Source organism: Vigna angularis, chromosome 9 (assembly GCF_016808095.1).
Source record: "Vigna angularis cultivar LongXiaoDou No.4 chromosome 9, ASM1680809v1, whole genome shotgun sequence".
Classification (NCBI taxonomy): domain Eukaryota; kingdom Viridiplantae; phylum Streptophyta; class Magnoliopsida; order Fabales; family Fabaceae; genus Vigna; species Vigna angularis.
Window position 1 is genome coordinate 24,069,900 of NC_068978.1, and position 20,577 is coordinate 24,090,476.

The 20,577-nt window shown below is 32.8% G+C and overlaps 2 protein-coding genes across 2 annotated transcripts; both read right to left on the minus strand.

Annotated features, from left to right (window-relative positions):
• Window positions 1-4,814, minus strand: LOC108346700 (laccase-7). Its single transcript, XM_017585759.2, has 6 exons — window positions 4,722-4,814; window positions 3,653-3,804; window positions 2,193-2,437; window positions 1,652-1,780; window positions 430-1,386; window positions 1-303 (listed from the first exon to the last, which is right to left on the minus strand). Exons 1-6 carry the CDS (start codon window positions 4,812-4,814, stop codon window positions 176-178), a joined length of 1,704 nt encoding a protein of 567 aa, XP_017441248.1. The 3' UTR covers window positions 1-175.
• Window positions 4,815-10,873: 6,059 nt separating this feature from the next.
• Window positions 10,874-13,705, minus strand: LOC108347295 (laccase-7). The gene is made up of 6 exons (XM_017586463.2): window positions 13,585-13,705; window positions 13,354-13,505; window positions 12,536-12,780; window positions 12,281-12,409; window positions 11,212-12,177; window positions 10,874-11,127 (listed from the first exon to the last, which is right to left on the minus strand). Exons 1-6 carry the CDS (start codon window positions 13,666-13,668, stop codon window positions 10,997-10,999), a joined length of 1,707 nt encoding a protein of 568 aa, XP_017441952.1. The 5' UTR covers window positions 13,669-13,705; the 3' UTR covers window positions 10,874-10,996.
• Between the last annotated feature and the right edge of the window lie 6,872 nt (window positions 13,706-20,577).

Here is a 20,577-nt window from a genome sequence, read left to right on the forward strand (position 1 = left end):
ATCATTAAAATAACTTTTATCTCGTTATCAAACTCTTTATTTATTCGCGGTCAAACAAATTGAATTACGGATTCACCTTATCGAAAAGGCATTGTACATAATACATATATATGATAAAATCACCACTTATTTCTACTTTAATTTATGAGCACTAAATTATCGGTACATTTTGTACTTAACACTGCGGCAAATCAGCTGGTGGCGGAGGCAACTTCCATGGTTCAGGTCCATTTTCAACCTCAAAAGCCATCGCTAACCCCCATGGCAAATGAGTCTCCAAATGGCAGTGCATAAGCCACATACCTGTCACACCATATACAAACTTAATTTCAAATTCTGGTCATTACAATCCATTCACATAAGTTCATCCACATAAATTGTTTTGCTATAATATAATTAAGAATTTAGTTAACGAAAAGATAAATAAACCTGGATTATTTGCTTGGAATCTAATAACGGCCCATCCTCCGACCGGCACTGCAATCGTGTTACGAATCTGAGGATTATTCAAATTAAACTTTGATTCGTCAACGTTTGCATCATAATTCCCAAACCCTTGTGCCAAGACATGGAAATTGAAGCTGTGAAGGTGAATGGGATGATTCTCCCTGGCCAGTATAGCCGTATTCTGAAGCACAACTTGCACCGTCGAGTTGAACCTCAAAGTCTTCACCTTAGTCGATTTTGGTGCAAACGCTATGTCCGTACCGTTAGTCTCCAAAGCTGGATCAGTGTAGTTAAACTCAAACGGAGGATTACTAGGAAAATCTCTTGTGTAAACACCACTCACATTTCGGTACATAGCCTCCATCATAGAAAGCCCCTTAGGCAAAACAAACGACTCATTGTTCATGTTGGCGGAGAGTCTAAAGTTTAGCCCATTACAGGCGTTTGGTCCGGTCTCGTTACAGTGGTCTAACCCGATCCCAAAAGTTACGAACATGTGTTCGTCGACGTGACGTGGCACGGGGACCCAGTGGGGCCCGTAGCCCAAGCCCGTGATGTTGGTGTAAAACTTGTGGACCGTGGGTGTGTCTGTTTGGGGCGGAAGGCTTGGCATGACGGGTGATGCCGACGTAGCATTGTGGTAAACGAGCAAGCCTCGGGTTATGTTGGCGTTGATTCCGACGTTGGGGTTGGAGTGGTATGGGGTGAAAACCATGTAGTAAGAAGCTCGGGTTTGGTTTGCTGTCATGAGTGCATCCACGGTTTGGCCTGGGGCAAGAACAATAACATCGGTGTTGTAGGGTTTGGTGTAGGAAGCGTCGATCGCTACCACTGTGAATGTGTGATTGGCTATCATGAAAAAGTGTTGCTCATTGAGCGCAGCGTTGATGATGCGTAGCAAATAGGTTTTTCCATGCTTCACCTGGACTTGGTATGTCTCTGAAAAAACCATACTTCAAATTATATTCAATTTGCTTTTCTTAGCTGTACATTGTATTTGACATTTAAACTCCAGTAGTAGTAGGTTTTGAAAAAACGAACACATTGATGTGGACAAATTTGTGAATTCTCACGTATTAGACTCGGTCGATATCTTAGTGGATAATTAACTTTTTGAAGAAAACAAGATCGTCACGCATTCAAAATGTTTCAATGTAGTATGAGATATATTTGATTTCGAAACTATGGTGAATAGTTGACTTACGATTTTGAGAGCAATTGTAAGAATCACCGGGCAAGCCGTTAATGGTGTAGGCATCTGACTCAACTGGACCGAGACCAGTTTCCTGTGCATCGTTCTCCACATCAACAACATTAGCATTCCACCACTCCCCTGCAATTAATCATCAAACCTTTTTAGTCATTACAACCTAATCAAAGTCACAAAACTAGGTTTAAGATTGAAAGTAACTATTTGTTTACTTCACAATATTTACCATTGTGCTCTTACTGATTTTTTTTTTTAAAAAGTAAATTTTAAGTTTAACTTAATTCTATAAAATCAATTTTTAAGTTGAACTCCCTTATATAATTTAAATTAATTTTATTTTTAGTTGATGTGAAACTTTTAACAATTTTTATAATAAAATTTATTTTAAGTTAATATACGTATTCATTAGGGTTTTTCTTTTAAAAATATACTCTTAAGATGTAAAAGATTAAAAGTAAATTTTGAATTTCAGATTAAAGTTTGAATAGCTTAGTGATTAACTAAAGGAAATAAAAAGGTAAAAGAAAAAAAGTACCAATCAATAGAGGGATTTCTTGGTAAAATGAAGGAAAAGGGTATGTGTTTCCTTTTCGAGGGCGAATGATGAGAGCCCCATAAACAGTTGAACGTAGAAAAGAAGAGTGTGAATGCCACCAAAGGGTACCTTCTTGTCCTGTTATGTTATATTTATAGGTATACCTTTCACCAGGACGTATTGGACACTGAGTTACAGATTCAGGACCGTCTGCCCAAGCACTCAAAAGTTGAAAAATTCCATGCCTGCATATATATCATGAAAGATACCTAAACATTTAGAATTACCCATCACGTATAATATAATAATAATAATACGACACCAACTCCATAGTTGTTCAATAATTAATATTATTTTGTTACATATTTGGTTAGTCAAAACATTATAACAGAAATGTTAGTCACATTTCCACATAGAAAAATTGCAACTAGAAACTAGAAGAGTTAGATTTAGAAGAAACCTGAGCCTTTTTGCCTTGGATTTAGTTTTTCAAATGATTGAAAATATGTCACCACAGGCCGGTGGAAAGAGAAATCTATTTTTACTAAATTAATAGGGTGATGTGACAGTTTTTCTTAGTTTAGTTGCTATAGTAAACCTTGACTTGCAATTTACGGTATAGAAACATACACACGCGTGAATAAACGTTTCAGTCAACTTCAACATTGATGTGCCTTTATTTTTACTAATGATAAAAAAAAATCTCCAACTCAAAAACACAATTGATCAAAAAGTTTAATTCATCATTTTTGTTTATTAAAGGTACATTTTTCGTAAAACTTAATGTTTTTTTTAAGATAGGATAAAATATATTAAAGAAAAAAGTGAAGACCAAGGTTTCAACCCGAATATATCTAAAGTGCCATAAGCTGAGTAGTTATTTGCTTGTAAACATTACCAAATAAAAAAAACCCTAATGAGTTAAAAAATGGTGTCCCATATAATATTCTATGCCGTAAGGATTAAAGGATGAATTTGAACTTAATAAGTTCAAATAATAAATTTAAATTCAATTAAATTTTAACAAATTTATTTATATTATCTATGTTAATAAGTGAAGTTTCAAACAAACAAAAATTTCACTAAAGATAGATTTTAACTTTTTGTCTTATGTTAAGGAAAGTACTTTTAAACTTAACTTTATTAATAAATGAATTTTAAATTTAATCTAATTTTATCAAATTAATTTGTAAAATAAGATTTATATTTATTCTTGTAAATGATTTTTGTTTCTAATCGATATAAATTTTTTAACAAATTCAATTTTATAAAAAAATTTAAAAAAATTATATTTACATAAATTTATATATTATAAATTGATTTTATATATAATAAATGTATGGAAGTAGGACTTCCTATCCATACATTTAAAAAGGAAAAAAAGGTTAATGTTATAGGTAAATTTTATTCCATGTAAATGTGTGTAAGAGGAATGATTTTATTGAGGTGAAAAAATTTACCAATGAAGGGTAATATTGTAGGGTGAATCGTTAATTGCATGAACCACAAGAGTGTCACCCTCTTCAACGTTAATCGTTGGCCCAGGTAGGCTTCCATTAACTGCTGTAATCACACGCTGATTGCACAAGCGTGACACAGTCAGGTTACCAATCTGCAATCAATGAAATTTTAATAAAATGAGATAGATAAAGAAAATTAAAATGACATTACTGAATAATTTTAAATTTTAATCAAGATACAAGGCTGTGTATAAGATATATATTTCTCATTCAGATTTTTCACTGAAAACATTTAAGAGAAAGAAAGCTACATGATTTTCTTAAATAAAGCACATGATTACTATTTAACTATTATAGTTTCTTGTTCATGTACAGTTATTAAAATTTGTTGTCGTTATTCATCATAAGTCAAGGGAAAGTTTACTTGTGTTTTTATTTCTTGTTTTGATTTTCTGTTTCTAGTTTTCCTTTTGTTCATTATTTTCAAATTTTTGTACAAGAAACACTGAAAACAGTTTTTTTTTTGTAATTTTGTGTATAAATCATTCAAATCAGGAACATAATGAAAACAAGATAATGTTTTTATATTTCATGATACTAAAATAGAATTCTTTTAATGTTATGACGTGCTAAATAAGACATATTCAATTAATATAAATTTAGATAAATTATTTTTACTTTTTCAACTATATATTCCCATAAATAATTTTATATCATTTTTTTATAGTTATTAACCACTCCTAATAATAAATAGGAGTAATTAAGAACTGGTTAGAATTATAAATTAAAATGAAAAGGTTTTATAAACAATAAATACGTTCTACTATTCACATATTTTGTTAAATTTATTACAGAATTATAAGATGAGATTAAAAACCCAGCCAAAGAAAACAAAAATGTAAAACTCTTGAACTTTGAATAAGTTATTATTATTGAAATTGAAAAGAGTGACTAAAGAGGAAAAAGAAAAAAAAGAAAAAAAGAAAATAAATTGCAAGCCCCAGAAGTTACAGTATCTATATATTTAATCTTCTAACGAAAGAAAAAGAGAAGAATTATGAACTCATACATTGAAAGTGTGTTCAACTACAGCAGCAGAAACGCAGGAAGAAGCTAGGAAAAGAGCAAAAGCCGAGGCCAAAGTAAACAGAAAACGCTTCATGGTCTAAAGAAGTAAGCATATAGGTAAAATTGTAAGTGTATATATAGAGAAAGAAGGATTGAATTTAGCACCATATTACGTGTTTTTGCAGTATATGTAATTATGATATTGCATATGGATATTATTGACATAAGCATTTGAATTTTCTCCACATTAGAGGCAAATCATCGTCATTATGCTAATCATGAATCTTTAGGTTCGCGGTCAGAAGCATCCGCAGTGGGAAATAACAATACAACTTGGTCAATAACTTGTTTTGATCATCTAACCGGAAATTTTGATTAATGACCTCCTGACTCTGACTTGGATAAAATAACACCACCCTCGTTTTCTTTCGGTTAAAGTTTGGATGTTTTGAGAAGTTTAACTTTTACACACACACACACACGTGTGTGTGTATATATATATATATATATATAAAAAGTTTTCCTTTTATTAATTCAAAATAATATGAACAAAGATTCAAATTTACCAGTCGTAGAATATCTTACACTTAACCAATCTCCTTGCCCAAGTGTGAAATTAAGGGAATAAAAAGTAGAACAAAAAAAAAAAAGAAAATACTACAAGAGAAATTACTTTTAATTAACATCCATTATTTTTTACATTGAATATTATTTAGATAATCGATGTAGATGTTATCAATATAAAAATCAGAGACTTTTTACAAGTCTTAACCGATTGTGTGGAAGAATTGATGTAATGTGATTATTATTATTTTTTAAGTTGTTTCTATTATACATGTTTCACAATCTGTACTTGAAAACGATTTGAATCAACTATAACAAATATATTTTGCCAAATACATAAATTTATGACTAACATACTAATCAAATAATTAAGTTGTTTTACTAAACTGTTTAATGTTTTTCTAGTCTATAAAAAATATAAACTAATTAAATAAAATAAATAACTAAATATAATAATTACTTATAAAATGAAGAAATTCACTAGACAACTTGATAAACCATCTATGAACTAAGTGTTAATGATGTTTTATAACTGCTTAGATGTTTCTTGAAGTTCTAATGTGTATTTTGTGTATTTAAGTGATAAAAGCAAGTTCGTAACACATCTATAGAAGGTACAAGGTTGAATCGTCTAATACACTATAAACCATGCAATCAAGACTAATTTGGACAGGATGGCTGAGAAGAAGCTAAGATTGAAAGTTTAAAAAAGAAAACAAAGTTCTCTTGAAGATAAAAAAGAGAAAATGATAAAGGAAAAATTGTATAGGTAATGTATCGCAACAATAATTTGATGTGCATTTGCTTAAGTCGTCTAGTTAGTCTCGCCCAACATTTTTGCCACCCCCTAAATGTGCATGTTGGAAATGTTTAACAATAAAAGATGTTATTTTGAAAGTTTATCATGTGCAAGAAAATTGTTGATGCATAATCAAATAAAAACTTCAAATCTTCTAAATCAAATTTATAATATATATATATATATATATATATATATATATATATATATTCTTTATTTATTTCTATTAGAAACAAACTTTATTAAATTATAAAATTATAAATAAATGTAGGTCAATAATTATAAATAATATAATAATTAAGTTATGATGGTTAAAAATGTCGTAATAAAATTAGAATATGGACTTTTAAAAATGTTGCTACTTACATTACTAATGTTTTTTACTAATAAAAGTTATGACAATTTTAACCGTCATTATGTACATATGATGTTACTTTATATATAGTTTGATAAATGGTGGTTATGTAGTGGTTTATTTGAAACTGTTATATTATATTTTTTTTTTGTGACTATTAAATAGCTCGTATAGTGACTATCAGTAAGTGACTTGGTAGATTATTAAGCAGTTCTCTGTCGCCTACCAAGACAGTCCTAGTCGAACCTTCCATGTAGTTTGTTATCTATCAAGGCGGTCCTGATTGAATTTTCATTCAGTTCTCTGTTGCCTACCAATGCAGTTCTAGTTAAACATTCCATATAATTTTCTATCACTTGCCAAGGGAGTCTTGGTTGAAACCTTAACAACATGCAAAGTTCAACCTCTTACTTCAACATGGTCATTATGCGGCAAAAACAAAGTACTCGGTCATACATGCATCCACTAAAAGTATGAAGAAAAAGACAAGTCATGATAGAAAAACACTGGGTTGTCAAGAAAGGTCATTTCATTGATTGAGAATTTCATTACATCATTAGTGGCCTAACTACTCGGTCACCCATAGAAAAAAAAAAGTAAAACCAAAACCACAATTCTTTCAAGGTAATCTACTCATCAGCTCCATTGTCACAATGATCATCATTCTCGACCATTGGATTAATGACAACTAAAGGAATCACTCTAAAGGTCCCCCCTCAAAATTTTTCACAAACATCTTTTGCCACAGCTTCATTTTGGGTTGCCTTAGCAACCACTATCTCATCAACATTCAACAGTTGACCTTTAAAGATTTGTTCATGTTGAATCTTAAATATTTGGAAGAGAACCTCTTGATAGAGGAACTAATCCTGGTGGATGGTGTTTTTAAATTCTTTAGTATGCTAAGTAAGAATGTATTTCTATAGCTCAACCACGTCAGCCTCTAATATTGCTTCTCCTCTTCTAGTTCTTTCTTTAAGGCCTCTTTCTATTCCTTTACTTCTTTCTACCTGTTCTTAACTTTTTTTCTTGGATTTGAGGCACCTAGTCCGCCAGGTATTCAACTACTTGACCTCATCTTCAAAGGCTTTCTTTTGCTGGGAGATTGGAATTGGTTCATTGTAAAAATGGAACCTTTCTTGATCAGTCTAAGTTTCATCATGGGAGTCACCATGCACAAATAAAAATAATTAAAAGCTAAAAGAAAGGAGAAGAAGGAGAGAAAGGAGGAAGAAGATGAATCAGATTACAATATTTACATACAGAATTTACTAATGGATTTTCCTTTGATAATTACCGATGGTTATAAATTTCAATCAGTAAATATTATCAACTGCATTTTTATCAACATATTTTGATATGTCGAAAATCCATCGAAAAAAGTTGTTACTGAAGGATTTTTGATGTTTTCGATAAATTTTGATCATACGTAATGCTTGCTTTTTTTGTATTTTGTAGCACACTTTTCACATAAATGACAACCTCAAATAAATTTTTTTGAAACTTGGTGGTTAATTAAGTCAAATGAGGCCTTTATTTATAACAAGTTTTGTAACGGTTGTCTCCTACCCAAATAGGCCAAACGAATTAGGTTAAAATGCTCAACAGTCGTGACTCTTATCCTTGCAAGCAACACATAATTTCATGTGTAACTTGTCAATATGCCTCTGCACCTTCCTCACCACATTAGCTCTAACACTAAATCATTACAACCTCGTTACACTTCTCGAGGTTGGGGGTTATTATAACTATAAGGTCACAACAAATTAAAGATTTAGAAATTTTCTTTGCAAAAATTTGCAAGATAACTACTGAATACTATTGTTCTCTAAAGCTCTTTGGATGCCTTTAACATGTCATGAAAAGACTAGGGGCTGATGTACTGTACATGGCCGAGTACCCCTCGACCATATTTGTGGTCTCGTACTAAGACGATATGACACAAATACGTCCCAATTGCCTGCATCCAAATAGGTTCAACTTGTATGGCGACTACCACTAAATAGTTTGACCAATTACCTATTGGTTTATCAGAACTAATGATGTACTAACTACTCTACACAAGGTAAATGGGCCACAAGGCCTAAGCCTAAGTCCATCTTCATAAGGGCCTACAAATATAATAAATTATATTATAAATAGCATAATCGTTGAGATACTTTATTTGTGTTCTCATTAATTACAGTTAATAGTATGCTGATGTTTGAGATTGACTTAAACGTCATAATTTTTTTACAGACGCAAAGGTTGAAGAAGTTCATGGAATTGAAATATTTGGAGAGTACATCTTCGACTATGTAATAACAGTCACATCATAAAATAACAAGAACTACAATTTACTTGATTTTTGGTAGTGTGATTAGGTGCTATCAATGATTTGTTTTCAAAATATTTATGATGATTTCTTTTATCAGACTTTTTTTCAACCTGGAGTTTATTGGCCATCAATTTTCATTACTAAAATTATTGTTTTCTGTAGTGTTGTCAAAATGAGTTGTAACCCGCGAGCCAACTCAGTCCACCACGGGGTCGAGCTAGGTTGAGTTTGAAAAAAATGTCATTTTTTTATGCGGACTAGTTTTCAACCCGACTCATCCAGGTTGAGCGCATGGTGAGCCGGGTTGACTCACCAACCCGCCTAATTTAATGTAATTATTTATTATTTTGTGTTTCGATATTATTAATTTACATATTTTTTTATTATATTATAGATGAGGATAAAGAAAAAAGATGTTTCAAGAGAGAAAAATATTATAGATTTATCTATTCAAGATTCTAATATTATAAATGGACAAGTGATACAAAAATTATCAATGTTAAAAACTTATTTGTTTGCCTTTGGTGTTTGTTTTTGGATTACGCTTGGATTGTATGATACTTTTTTTAATTATTTTTGAAGTTTAATATCATTTTAGAGTGAAATTTATTTAAATTTGAATTAAAAAAATTATAATTTTTTTTTTATTTTAAAAAAAATTATATTTGAGTGAGCTAGTAAGTCAACTCGTTTAACACACCAATCCGTAGTGGGTCGAGCCAGGTTTGAATGTTTTCAACTTATTAATAAATGAGTCGGGTTGAGTTGGCTCACTAAGTGACCAACCCGTGGTGGACCGTGCCGGATTGGACCGAATTACCCTTTTTGATAACTATAATTTTCTGATAGATGTTCGCGGCCAATTAGTTTTTTTTTTTCAAAAATATTTATTATTCATGTGTCATGACTAAAGTAATAATATTATCACATAATCCATCACAATTTGTAAAGGATTTAATGTCGTTACAAATGTTTTTCAAATTTTTGTTTTCTTTTATAATAATCCATTTTAACCGTGATTTATTTGATTATTTTAGTTTTCATGATTTTGAAAATTGCCGAGCTTTACCTTGCGTGTTTGTTGATGTTTAATTACTGAACATAATCAAGTTGTAATTTAGTAAACGTAATGTATGCGCAGACGTATCAACAAGCTTTTGGTTAGTAAGTATTCTATAATGAAAGTCAGAATATGGGTGCTTTTCAACAATTGAAACAAATTAACATTCCAAGGGAAAACTAAATTAACAAAGGCGAATGTTAGGCAATTTGTCAGGTCAAGTTATATACGTATATATAAATTACAAGGCAACCGAGATAATCTTTTTATGACTATACTTAGTCATTTTATATACGTATATATTTTAATAACAACGATAGTTTTTATAAGAACATGTTTTATATTATTGACAACTTTTTCATAATATATATTCAATTTGCTTAAAACTGTGATACTAATTTAAGGATATAATATAAATATTTGTTCATTTTTTGTATAAATATAATCAATCTTGTTTTTAATTATATTATTTTAGGTGTGCTAAGATACGTTTTTACGAAATTCTTACAAATAATTTAAATTCTATTGAAACTATCTGTTAAAAAATTCATAGCGGTTGAAAATTACGCAAACTGACCCGGCAGTTATTAATTAGTTTTGACAAGTATGACATAATTGAGTGTTGCATATTATAAAAACTAATCTAGTATTTTGGCCGCCCTGTATTTCCAATTTCATATTTAAAAATAAAAAATGGCAACTATGAAAAGGGTGTAGACTCTTGATTAATTTCTGGAGATAAATTAATTTTTCTCACAATTTACATTCCTCAACTATTATATATATGGTTCTTCAAACTAAACAGAACTATTTTCGAAGAATTAACTATCGAGCACTTTGTTTTTAATTCACGTTCGAAAGGAAAAGGCAATAAAAATTTAACACTTGGAAAAAAAAAGTTAAAGTCACTAAAAAATAAACGATTTTATTGTGTAAATATTATGTCGGTAGGAACTATGTTAAAAGGAAAAATAAGAGCACGCATGAGAAAACAATTAAAGAAATAAATGGGAGATTAACGTGTTATTTTAAGAGTAATTGGGTATCAAGTCACAGGGTTGAAAGAATAGCCCAACTTTCATGGTGTATTACACTTTATTTTTCTCAATAAAGAAAATGAAATTAGAAATGTATATTACAAAATAGTAATCCTATAAACATTGACCAATGCACGTTTTTGTTTAGCACTTAGGAAGATCAGCAGGAGGTGCGGGCACCGACAATGAAGGAGTGGGTCCATTCTCAACCTCGAAAGCCATGGCTAGCCCCCATGGCAGATGCGTCTCCAAATGGCAATGCACAAGCCAAACACCTACGAAATATTTAATTATATTTAATTAGAAAATATTAATTCATAAATTTAAAATTGATTATTTGATGAAAGAAATTAACGAACCTGGATTATTTGCTTGGAATCTAATGACGGACCATCCTCCCACGGGCACAGAAATAGTGTTACGTATTTGAGGGTTCAAAAAATTGAACTTGGGTTCGTCTCTGGTGGCGTTGTAATTCCCAAACCCTTGAGCCAAAACATGGAAGTTAAAACCGTGAATGTGCATGGGGTGGTTCTCCGTCGTAATGATGGCGGTGTTCTGAAGCACAATCTCAACCGTCGAATTGAACTTCAACGTCTTCACCTTCGTTGATTTCGGCGCGATTTGGAAGGCAAAAGGCATCTCATTCGATATGTTTGGGTTGGTATAGTCAAACTCAACCGGAGGACGATTTGGAAAATCCCTAGTGTACACCCCATCGACGTTGTTGCGGTAAAACGCTTCAAGCATCGATACCCCTCTGCCACGTGGCAGGACGAAGGACTCGTTGTTCATGTTGGCAGAAAGTGGACGCGTGGACCCCGTGCAGCCTCCTGAGAAATTGTTGCACACCGTGAAGCCAATCCCGAAAGTGATGAACATGTGCTCGTCCACGTGGCGTGGCACGGGGACCCAGTGGGGTCCACCTGCCAGGCCCGTGATGTTAGTGTAGAACCTGTGGGCTTTTTCGGTGTCGAACTGAGCCGGAAGGTCCGGCATGACGGGCTTTGCTGACGTGTTACCGTCGTAAATGATCAGACCTCGGGTAATGTTGGCGTTGATTTCTATAAGAGGAGCGGAATGGTATGGGCTGAAAGCCATGTAATAAGAACCGACGCGCTGGTTTGTTCTGAGGAGGACATCGACGGTTTGACCCGGAGCGAGCACTAGAACGTCGGTGTCGTAGTGGTTGGTGTAGGCAGCGTCGATGGCTACCACTGTTAACGTGTGGTTCGCTACCTGGAAGAAGTGTTGCGTATTGAGTGCAGCGTTGATGACGCGCAGCATGTAGGTTTTTCCTTGTTTCACTTTCACCTGGTACGTTCCTGAATTTATGACATGGTTATAAAAAATAGAACACTATAGAATGAAAGATGAACCAAATTATTTGCTTTACATCTCTGAAATGGATTGAAATATTGGAGTTACCATCCTGAGAGCAGTTATATAGATCGCTGGGTAAACCGTTGATTGTATACGCATCAGACGGGATTGGCGCCTCTTGGGACTCCGTTGCATTGTGCTCAACCTCTACAACATTAGCATTCCACCACTCACCTGCAAATTTTCAAAATAGTGGCATATTTAAAATAAACTTGTTTGTATATGACAAATCATACTCAATGAGAGGAAGTTTTTTTTTTTTTTTTTAAATTCGGGAAAAAAATTGAAAGGAATGAGTACCAAGCAGTACTGGGAGTTCTTGGTAAACTTTAGGAAAAGGGTAGGAGTGTCCTTGTCGAGGGCGAATGAAAAGGGCACCATAGACTGTAGCACGTAGAAAAGAGGAGTGTGCATGCCACCAAAGTGTCCCTTCTTGTCCCGTTAGGTTAAATTTGTATGTGTAACTGCTGCCAGAATGTATTGGGCATTGAGTTACAAATTCAGGACCGTCTGACCATGGGGTTAAAAATTGAAGAATTCCGTGCCTGCAATTAGAAATATGAACATTTCCATATTAATTATATTATTTTTCTCTATATAGACTTGAAAATTTTATAGTATTTTTAAATGTTTTAAACCATTTCTTTCTTATATATTGATATCTATAACCTCCATAATTCTCACATGTTTATATTTAAAAATATATTTTTTTAATTATGTATATTAATCTTTAAAAAATTAAAAAGATATTTCAGTACTGTGTATCTCTATTTCATCTACTTATATAAAATAAAAAATACTTATTACTTTTCATTTTTGGGCAGGTTGAGAATAGACAACGTCAGTAATAAAGTGCTGTTTTCTCAAGAGTGAACCAATAAGTCAACTTTTCGCGTTACTTTAAGATAATAACTTTGACATCTCTACTTTTCATTAATAAGAAAGAAAAAAAGAACAAAATTTAACGGCTATATAAGAGTGCATATATAAACATATATAAAGCAGATGTCCCAAGTCATTATTTAAATAATTGTTAAGCCCAACCTCGTTTTGTTTGTTTAATATATATGTTTTCTATGGTTTTACTTAATCATCGAGAGAGAGAAGAATTTTCTTACCAATGAATAGTAAGATTGTAGGGTGATTTGTTGAAGACATGAACAACAACGGTATCACCCTCTCGAGCGTTAATTGTAGGTCCTGGTAGGGTTCCATTAACGGCAGTGATCACTTGTTGACGACACAAGCGTTGTACAGATATGTCTTCCACCTACATAACAGCACAAAACATTAGTAAATTAATGCATACTATCCCATGAAATGAAAAGAACGGAACAAACTCATCATACATTGAAAGTGTGTTCCACAATCGCAGCATGAGCCAATGAAGAAGCTAGCAAAAGAGCAAAAACCCAAAACACAACACGTTTCATTTTGTGATAATATTAGCTTAGCTTAACGAAATGAAAGAATGGTTTTGAATATGCTGTACAACGAATACGAGTTCAATATATATAGATTAGACCTCAGTTTGACTATTCAAAAAAATTACGTTTTTCTTGTTGTGGTGGGAATATTTGCAAAGGTTTTCTTTGATAGAAGCAAAAGCAGTTGAATTTTCGTCGGATGAAGAGTTGGATGCAACATTTTTATGACGAATTAGCGTAAAAAATCTGTACACAAATATTATGTAATCACGATTCGTCAATATTTTAGAACTTTGACCTAAACAGGATATTTAAATGTGCTTGTTTCTGACTATATATGGTCAGGAAAACCGATTATACCATTGTTTATTTACTACTCGATATGAAAGTGCACCATATTTTCATTTTATCACGTTTTTAAAAAAATTGATATATTGACATGGTAGTTAAGGTAATACAAGTCATTACAGAAACAATTTCTAAGTAGATTTGTTCATTGAACTGGGTGACGTGCTTGAGATTAATTAATACTAGTCAGCATCGTAACGAAAGTCAGAATGCGAGCTTCAATCATTCAAAGATGTTCAGAGTGAAGGGGAACAGAATACTACTGTTGATATATGTATGGCCAAATGAGGCCAGTTTAGTTACGACAAGTTATTTATGTGCTTTTTCTTGTAAACAATTAATCAGGAAGATAAAAAGTATATTATTGTGGATGAAAATAACTTTCAGGTCACAAATTGTACTAGTCAAATACCTGTGGATCAAATTAGTATTGGTATTGTACTAGTATGATATGGTATATAATGTGTGTTAAGTGTCTGTATCTAAATAGGTTGAGCTCGGGTGATGATTATTTCTAAACGGCTTGACCAAATACCTATTAGTCTATCAGAATTAATGATGTACCGACTACTATGTAACTTGGTATAATATGATCAAACATTGACCCAAACAAAGAAAATAGATCACTAGATCCAAGTTATATAGATAAGAATTTATAAACATAATAAATTATATTAAAAGTAGCATAATCGTCGAGATATTTTATTTATGTTTTCATTAATTACACTTAATACTCTGCTGATGTTTGGTCTGAGCGTCAAAATATCTTATGCAAGCACAATCTTAGTTGACTTTAGGAGGATAAGTATTGAGGAGGAGGAAGAGAACAAGCATTTTAGAGAGCGAATATTGAATGAGTTCGTGGAGTTGAAATCTTTACAGGATACCTCTTTAACTATGTGTAAAAGCAAAAAATAGGCTACTTAGTCCTCCTTATCTCTTTTTTTGGCTATAATATTACTTTTCCTTAATTACACCCACAAAACTAATTTAGTGTTGAAACGATTCCCTCCACGTTTTGGTTCTAGCAAAAAATTTATTAATTAACTATTGATTAAAAGAAGTTGCCTTAAGAATCTAAATAACTAAAAGAAACATTACCTTCAATAAAATAAAAATAACATGAAGGAGACCAAGTTACACTAACTATAGCATTAAGTCTCCATGTCATATTCAATATTGCTCCAACTTCTAATGAATTCAAAATTGTTATAACTTCAATACAAATACACCTCTTTCTCAAGTGGTACGTAAAATTTAAAATTTCACTACCTCCAAATTAAAAACAAAACTATCCTTCACTCTAGCTAAAACTCACAATTGCACTTGAAAGTTAAAATAATAAAATAGTAAGTGCTTTGAATGAGAGTTGGACCCATGACATCCATTGACATAACATTTAACCAACTTAGCTACAACACCACTTAATCATAAGACAATTTTAATAACTTAAATAAAAAATAACACTCTTTAATTAAATCTAGGCTTAATTGCTTACTTGGTCCCTATGTTAAGTAAGTTTTTTCAATTTAGTATCCAGTTTTAAAAATGCATCTATTGAGTCTTAAAGTTGTAAAAATTGTTTAAATGAAGTCTCCGTTAAATTGGCTTAAACGGAGTTAACTCCGCGTTGACGTGGCTATAAAATCTGACTTTTTTTCTTCTCTCTCATCTTTTCTTTTTGCAACGTTCAACTTTTTCTCTTTTTATATTAATGATTTTCATAATTTTCATAAACAAACATTTTTTTCTTTTTCTCTTTTTGCAGTTTGGTGGTGAGGAGGGAGAAGTGGTCTTGGGCGGTGGTGATGAGGATGTAGAAGTGGAGGAGGAGGAATAGGGAGAGGATGAGAATGGAGAAAGGTGTGTTGTGGGAAGTGGACCACCACAAGCCACCATTGCAACCTAGCACCACCGTTGATCATCTTCACCGCCATCAAACCTATTTCGCCTCCCCACCATCAACACAGACCTGCAATCAAGAAAACCCCAACCGCGAAGCCGTCACACTCATCTTCTTCACAAAAAACCTCCATAGCTTCGCGTAACCAGGACACCACCGACCCATCCCCTTCTCCATCATTCTCATGCAACAACCTCCATTGCGAAACCTTCACCGACCTAAATCGCGCTGCTGTTCAAGCCAGAGGCACCACCCCCAATCTTCTATGCGAACCAGATGCACCATCAAAGTCGCTCGCTTGCACCTGCAAGAAGAGAAACCAAACAATCCATATCCAAAACCACACAACCATCAAAAACACGAATGATCTCCACAGTAGGGCAAGTAAGTCGCGTCCTCGTGATAGCCTAGGAGAAACCCTTTCTCCCTTTTAACTTTGATCCAGGGATTAAGGGTTTGTTTTTGCTATTTTGTTATTTATTGTTATGAGATCTGGTGATGGGTTTTAATGTTGAGAAATTTCATTGAGTATGACGAAGCTATGATCTCCACGGTGATGGAGTTGTTCTTTCAAGTTCTAACGCCCTGACAGAGATAAAAGACTCAGGTAGCGAAATGTAACAACAGTAATTAGATGGTGAGAAAGGAGATGATTGGACTTGACCATGACATGAAGTAAAAGGGTAGTGTTGAGGGACTTTGGGTGTTGATGATGGAAGTGGTTGAGTCAAAAGTAATGTGTAGTTTATGGAGGGTCTGCATTTTGATTTAGCAGGGATTGCAATATGGTCATGGGTATTGGAATTGAAAAATTGTGATGAACTGGTTGAATTAATGGCTGGGGTTGAATGTTTCAGGAAGGCTCTTTGGGGAGAATCAAAGAAACCTTAATTGGGGAGAGAAAGAGAGAGAGAGAGAGAAAGATGGCAGCAACAGCAGAGGAAAGAGAAAAAAAGTGCATCCAGGTCAGCATAAACTTAACTCTTTTATGCTAATTTAACGGAAGGGACTTTATTTATACAATTTTTACAACTTTGGGACTCAATATATTCATTTTTAAAACCGGATACTAAACAAAAATTCATCTCTTAAAATGGAGAAGAAGTAAGCATTTAAGCCTTAAATCTACTAATAAAAGATATTTTTTTCACAGTCATATAGATAAGTCTTGTTCATGTGAGTTGTGTACTCTATTCGCCTTTGTAGGGTACTTAAAAACTTGTATAAAACATAGGAATTGTCCTATAGTTCTCAATCGTGGGGTGGATTTGCTTTTGTCTAGATTATGAAGCTTTTAGATTTAAAGCCTTAAGTTCTTATTGATGTTATGCTTGCACATGTTCGTAACGAGTTTCCAAATCTTCGTCAAAATTTTTTTGCATCTCTTGCATTTCGGCTACCACTAATTAAATATTTTTCTTATTTTTATTAAGGATTGTCTTCATAATGCATTGATAGTGTGAGGATTCATCATTTTTACTGGGGATGCTGATGTTAAAGTTTGGCTTCTAGTCAGTACCATCTATACTATGGGTGGGGAAGAATTTTACTCATCTTTATGGTGGACGTCAAATATTCTTACTAAATTTGATCAAGTAGTCTCTAAGAAGGAACATGACTCGGGAGCTGTATTATTGCTCTTCAATGATGTGAATATGAGCTAGTTAACAAAAATAAATGGGAGATCTACTTGCAAAAACTCTCAAATGCTTAAGTTAATTAGAGTTTATGGAAATTATGAGTAATGTGATAGTAGTACAAAATATTAAGTGAGTGGCTACTCCCTATAATGGAATCGTGTATTAATAGGCCTTTTTATATAGTTATTAAATAATAATTGAATTATATATCACTCGAATTATCACTAACAAAATTTATCTTCCAATATTTTAAGGATAATTTCAAATGTATTTGGATCCAAGGATGTTACACCTACTTACAAAGAAAATATCACGTAATATATTTAAACTAATAATAAAGATGATTATTTAATTTTTATAACTATGTTATTCATTAATTAAGTTCAGAAAAATTGTTATTAGAGATATAAAATTGCCTATACAACTCATAATTATTTTCTTGATTTAAGAATGACACATTGTTAAGAAAAATGTGACACACACAAATAATAATACTCTTCAATTTACTAGGATTACTTTTTATTAAACTTTGGCAACCTTTAAATAAGTGCAAATAGGGCCTTGGGCCAAATACAAATAATAAAAACTGACAATAAAATATCAAAAGACTCAAAATAAAATCTACTTAATCTATCTCTATCTTATATCAATATAATAAAGTAATACTCTCCTAAATAAATGAAAAATCAAAACTACATATATCTATTTAAACAAAATCAAATCAAATATTACTAAACTCAAAACTAATAAAATAAGATTTAAACAAAATTATTAATAAAACCCTAAAATTTAAGTTTATCCCAACAAACTACCCAATAAACTTAAATTTTTTCTTCCTTCAGTCGGCTTTCCATATGCATCATTCCACACCGGGCTTGCTTCTTTCAATCAGATTTGACTTCTTCTTTTTCTTTATAGCCCTCATGTCTTTTACATTGGTTGACCTCTTTAATGCTTTGACAGACTTTGTGATGCTTGACTTCTCAATACCCTTGACCAACTCGTTTCTCACCTTAGGCGATTTCTCAACAATCTTGGCCGACATCTTCATTGGGTTCTTCTCAACATCTTCATCTTCCTCTTCGTCTGGATCAAGAACACTAGATGCTTTCTCTTCTTTTTCAAGAGTTGTCTTCTTCAGTTCCTCAATCTCAACCCTTCATAATTTCATTATCTTCATCTAGAAGCCTTCCTATCCGCTGAATCTCTTCATCTTTTTGTTTCAGTTCTTTCTCCAGGTTTTCTTTCTCCACAATTGTTGTATCCTTTACCGAGATCACTTCATCCATTGTTGGGATTGGGCTCTCCATGTCCACTGCATCTGAGCACTTTGCCATCAATAAGATTTCACTCTTTTCTCCATCTTCTTCTTCCGTAAGAAGGTTTCTCTCACTTTTCTTCTCAACTCTAAAAAATTAGCAATGTGACCAGAATTACCACAATTATAGCACTTTCTTTTATCTACACTCGTTTGCATAGTTTCCATACTTGCCACACTTAAAACACTCCACTCCTGACCGATCTCCTCGGCCTTTACCTTGTCCTCGATCACGCCAATTTTGTTGACCGGTTTGCTCTTCATTATCATTATGAAAATTACCTCAGCCACGTTCACTTTGTCCTTTGTCGTCAGAATCTCGGCTCTGAGTAATCCAAGTTTTATTGGAGTCAAACTGTACTTGTAGTGCTTGATCATCGGGTTCAACCTGATCATCCCAACTCTTTCTCCTTTGTTCGTGGGCTTCTAATGACCCAACAAGTTCACCCACTGTGAGAACCTAAGAGTCCTCCGATTCTTCAATGCCGCACACAATACTTTCGAAATCTTTTGTAACGGATCTCAAAATTTTTCCCACAACCCGGCTAGATGGAATTTGTTCTCCATTCCTACCAAGTTGGTTGGCCAACTTCTCCACCCGAGTTATGTACTGGTTATATGCTCTTTGGGCTCCATCTTCAACTGTTCAAACTCTCCTCTAAGAGCTTGTATTAGGACTTGTCTAACGCGGTTGTCACCTTTTTACACAACCTTCAATATCTCTCAAGCTTCCTTTGCTGATTTTGCATTCGCTATTTTTCGAATCTCGACTCATCTACTGAATTGTAGATAAATTACAATGCTGACCCATCTCTTGCACGAGTTTTCTTCAATACTGTCATTTGTGCCACCATCTGATGTTCATCCTCATCAAGTTCAACGTACTCGTCTTCCACCATATTTTAAATATCTTGGGATCTCAATAAAGCCTTCATTTGTAGGCACTAATTATCATAATTGGTGTTTTTCGTCAATTGTGGCACACTCATACCATTGACATCCTTTGTCATCTCTCTTAAAAAAAAATCAAGCACTCACTTTTTCTCTCATGGTGTTTGACTCTCTCCTCTCTCTTTTTCTCTCATTAATTACTCAAAGCATAAAGCTTTGATACCACTGTTAAGAATATGTGACCTACACAAATAATAATACTCTTCAATTTACTAGGGTTACTTTTCATTGAACTTTGGCAACCTTTAAATAGGTACATATAGGGCCTTGAGCCAAATACAAATAATAAAAACTGACAATAAAATATCAACAAACTCAAAATAAAATCTACTTAATTTATCTCTATCTTATATCAATAAAATAAAATAATATTCTCCTAAATAAATGGAAAATCAAAACTACCTATATCTATTTTATCTCTATCAAAACCAAATCAAATATTACTAAATCCAAAACTAATAAAATAAGATTTAAACGAAATTATTAATAAAACCCTAAAATTTAAATTTATCCCAACACACATTTCATAGGTATACAACCTTGTCTTCTGCTTCTTCTCCTTGAAGAGAACCATGAGAGACACAACAAAAACCTTTACAACCTTGAATTTAACATCCAAATCCAGCGATCAAAACTTCATTTTATTTTATGTAATGTTAATAATCATCGTTTGACATCCAATCTTCTTTTGTTAGAAATATAAATGTAAGTCTAATTTTTATATTGACTGAAAATAAAAAAAGTTGAGCGCCATA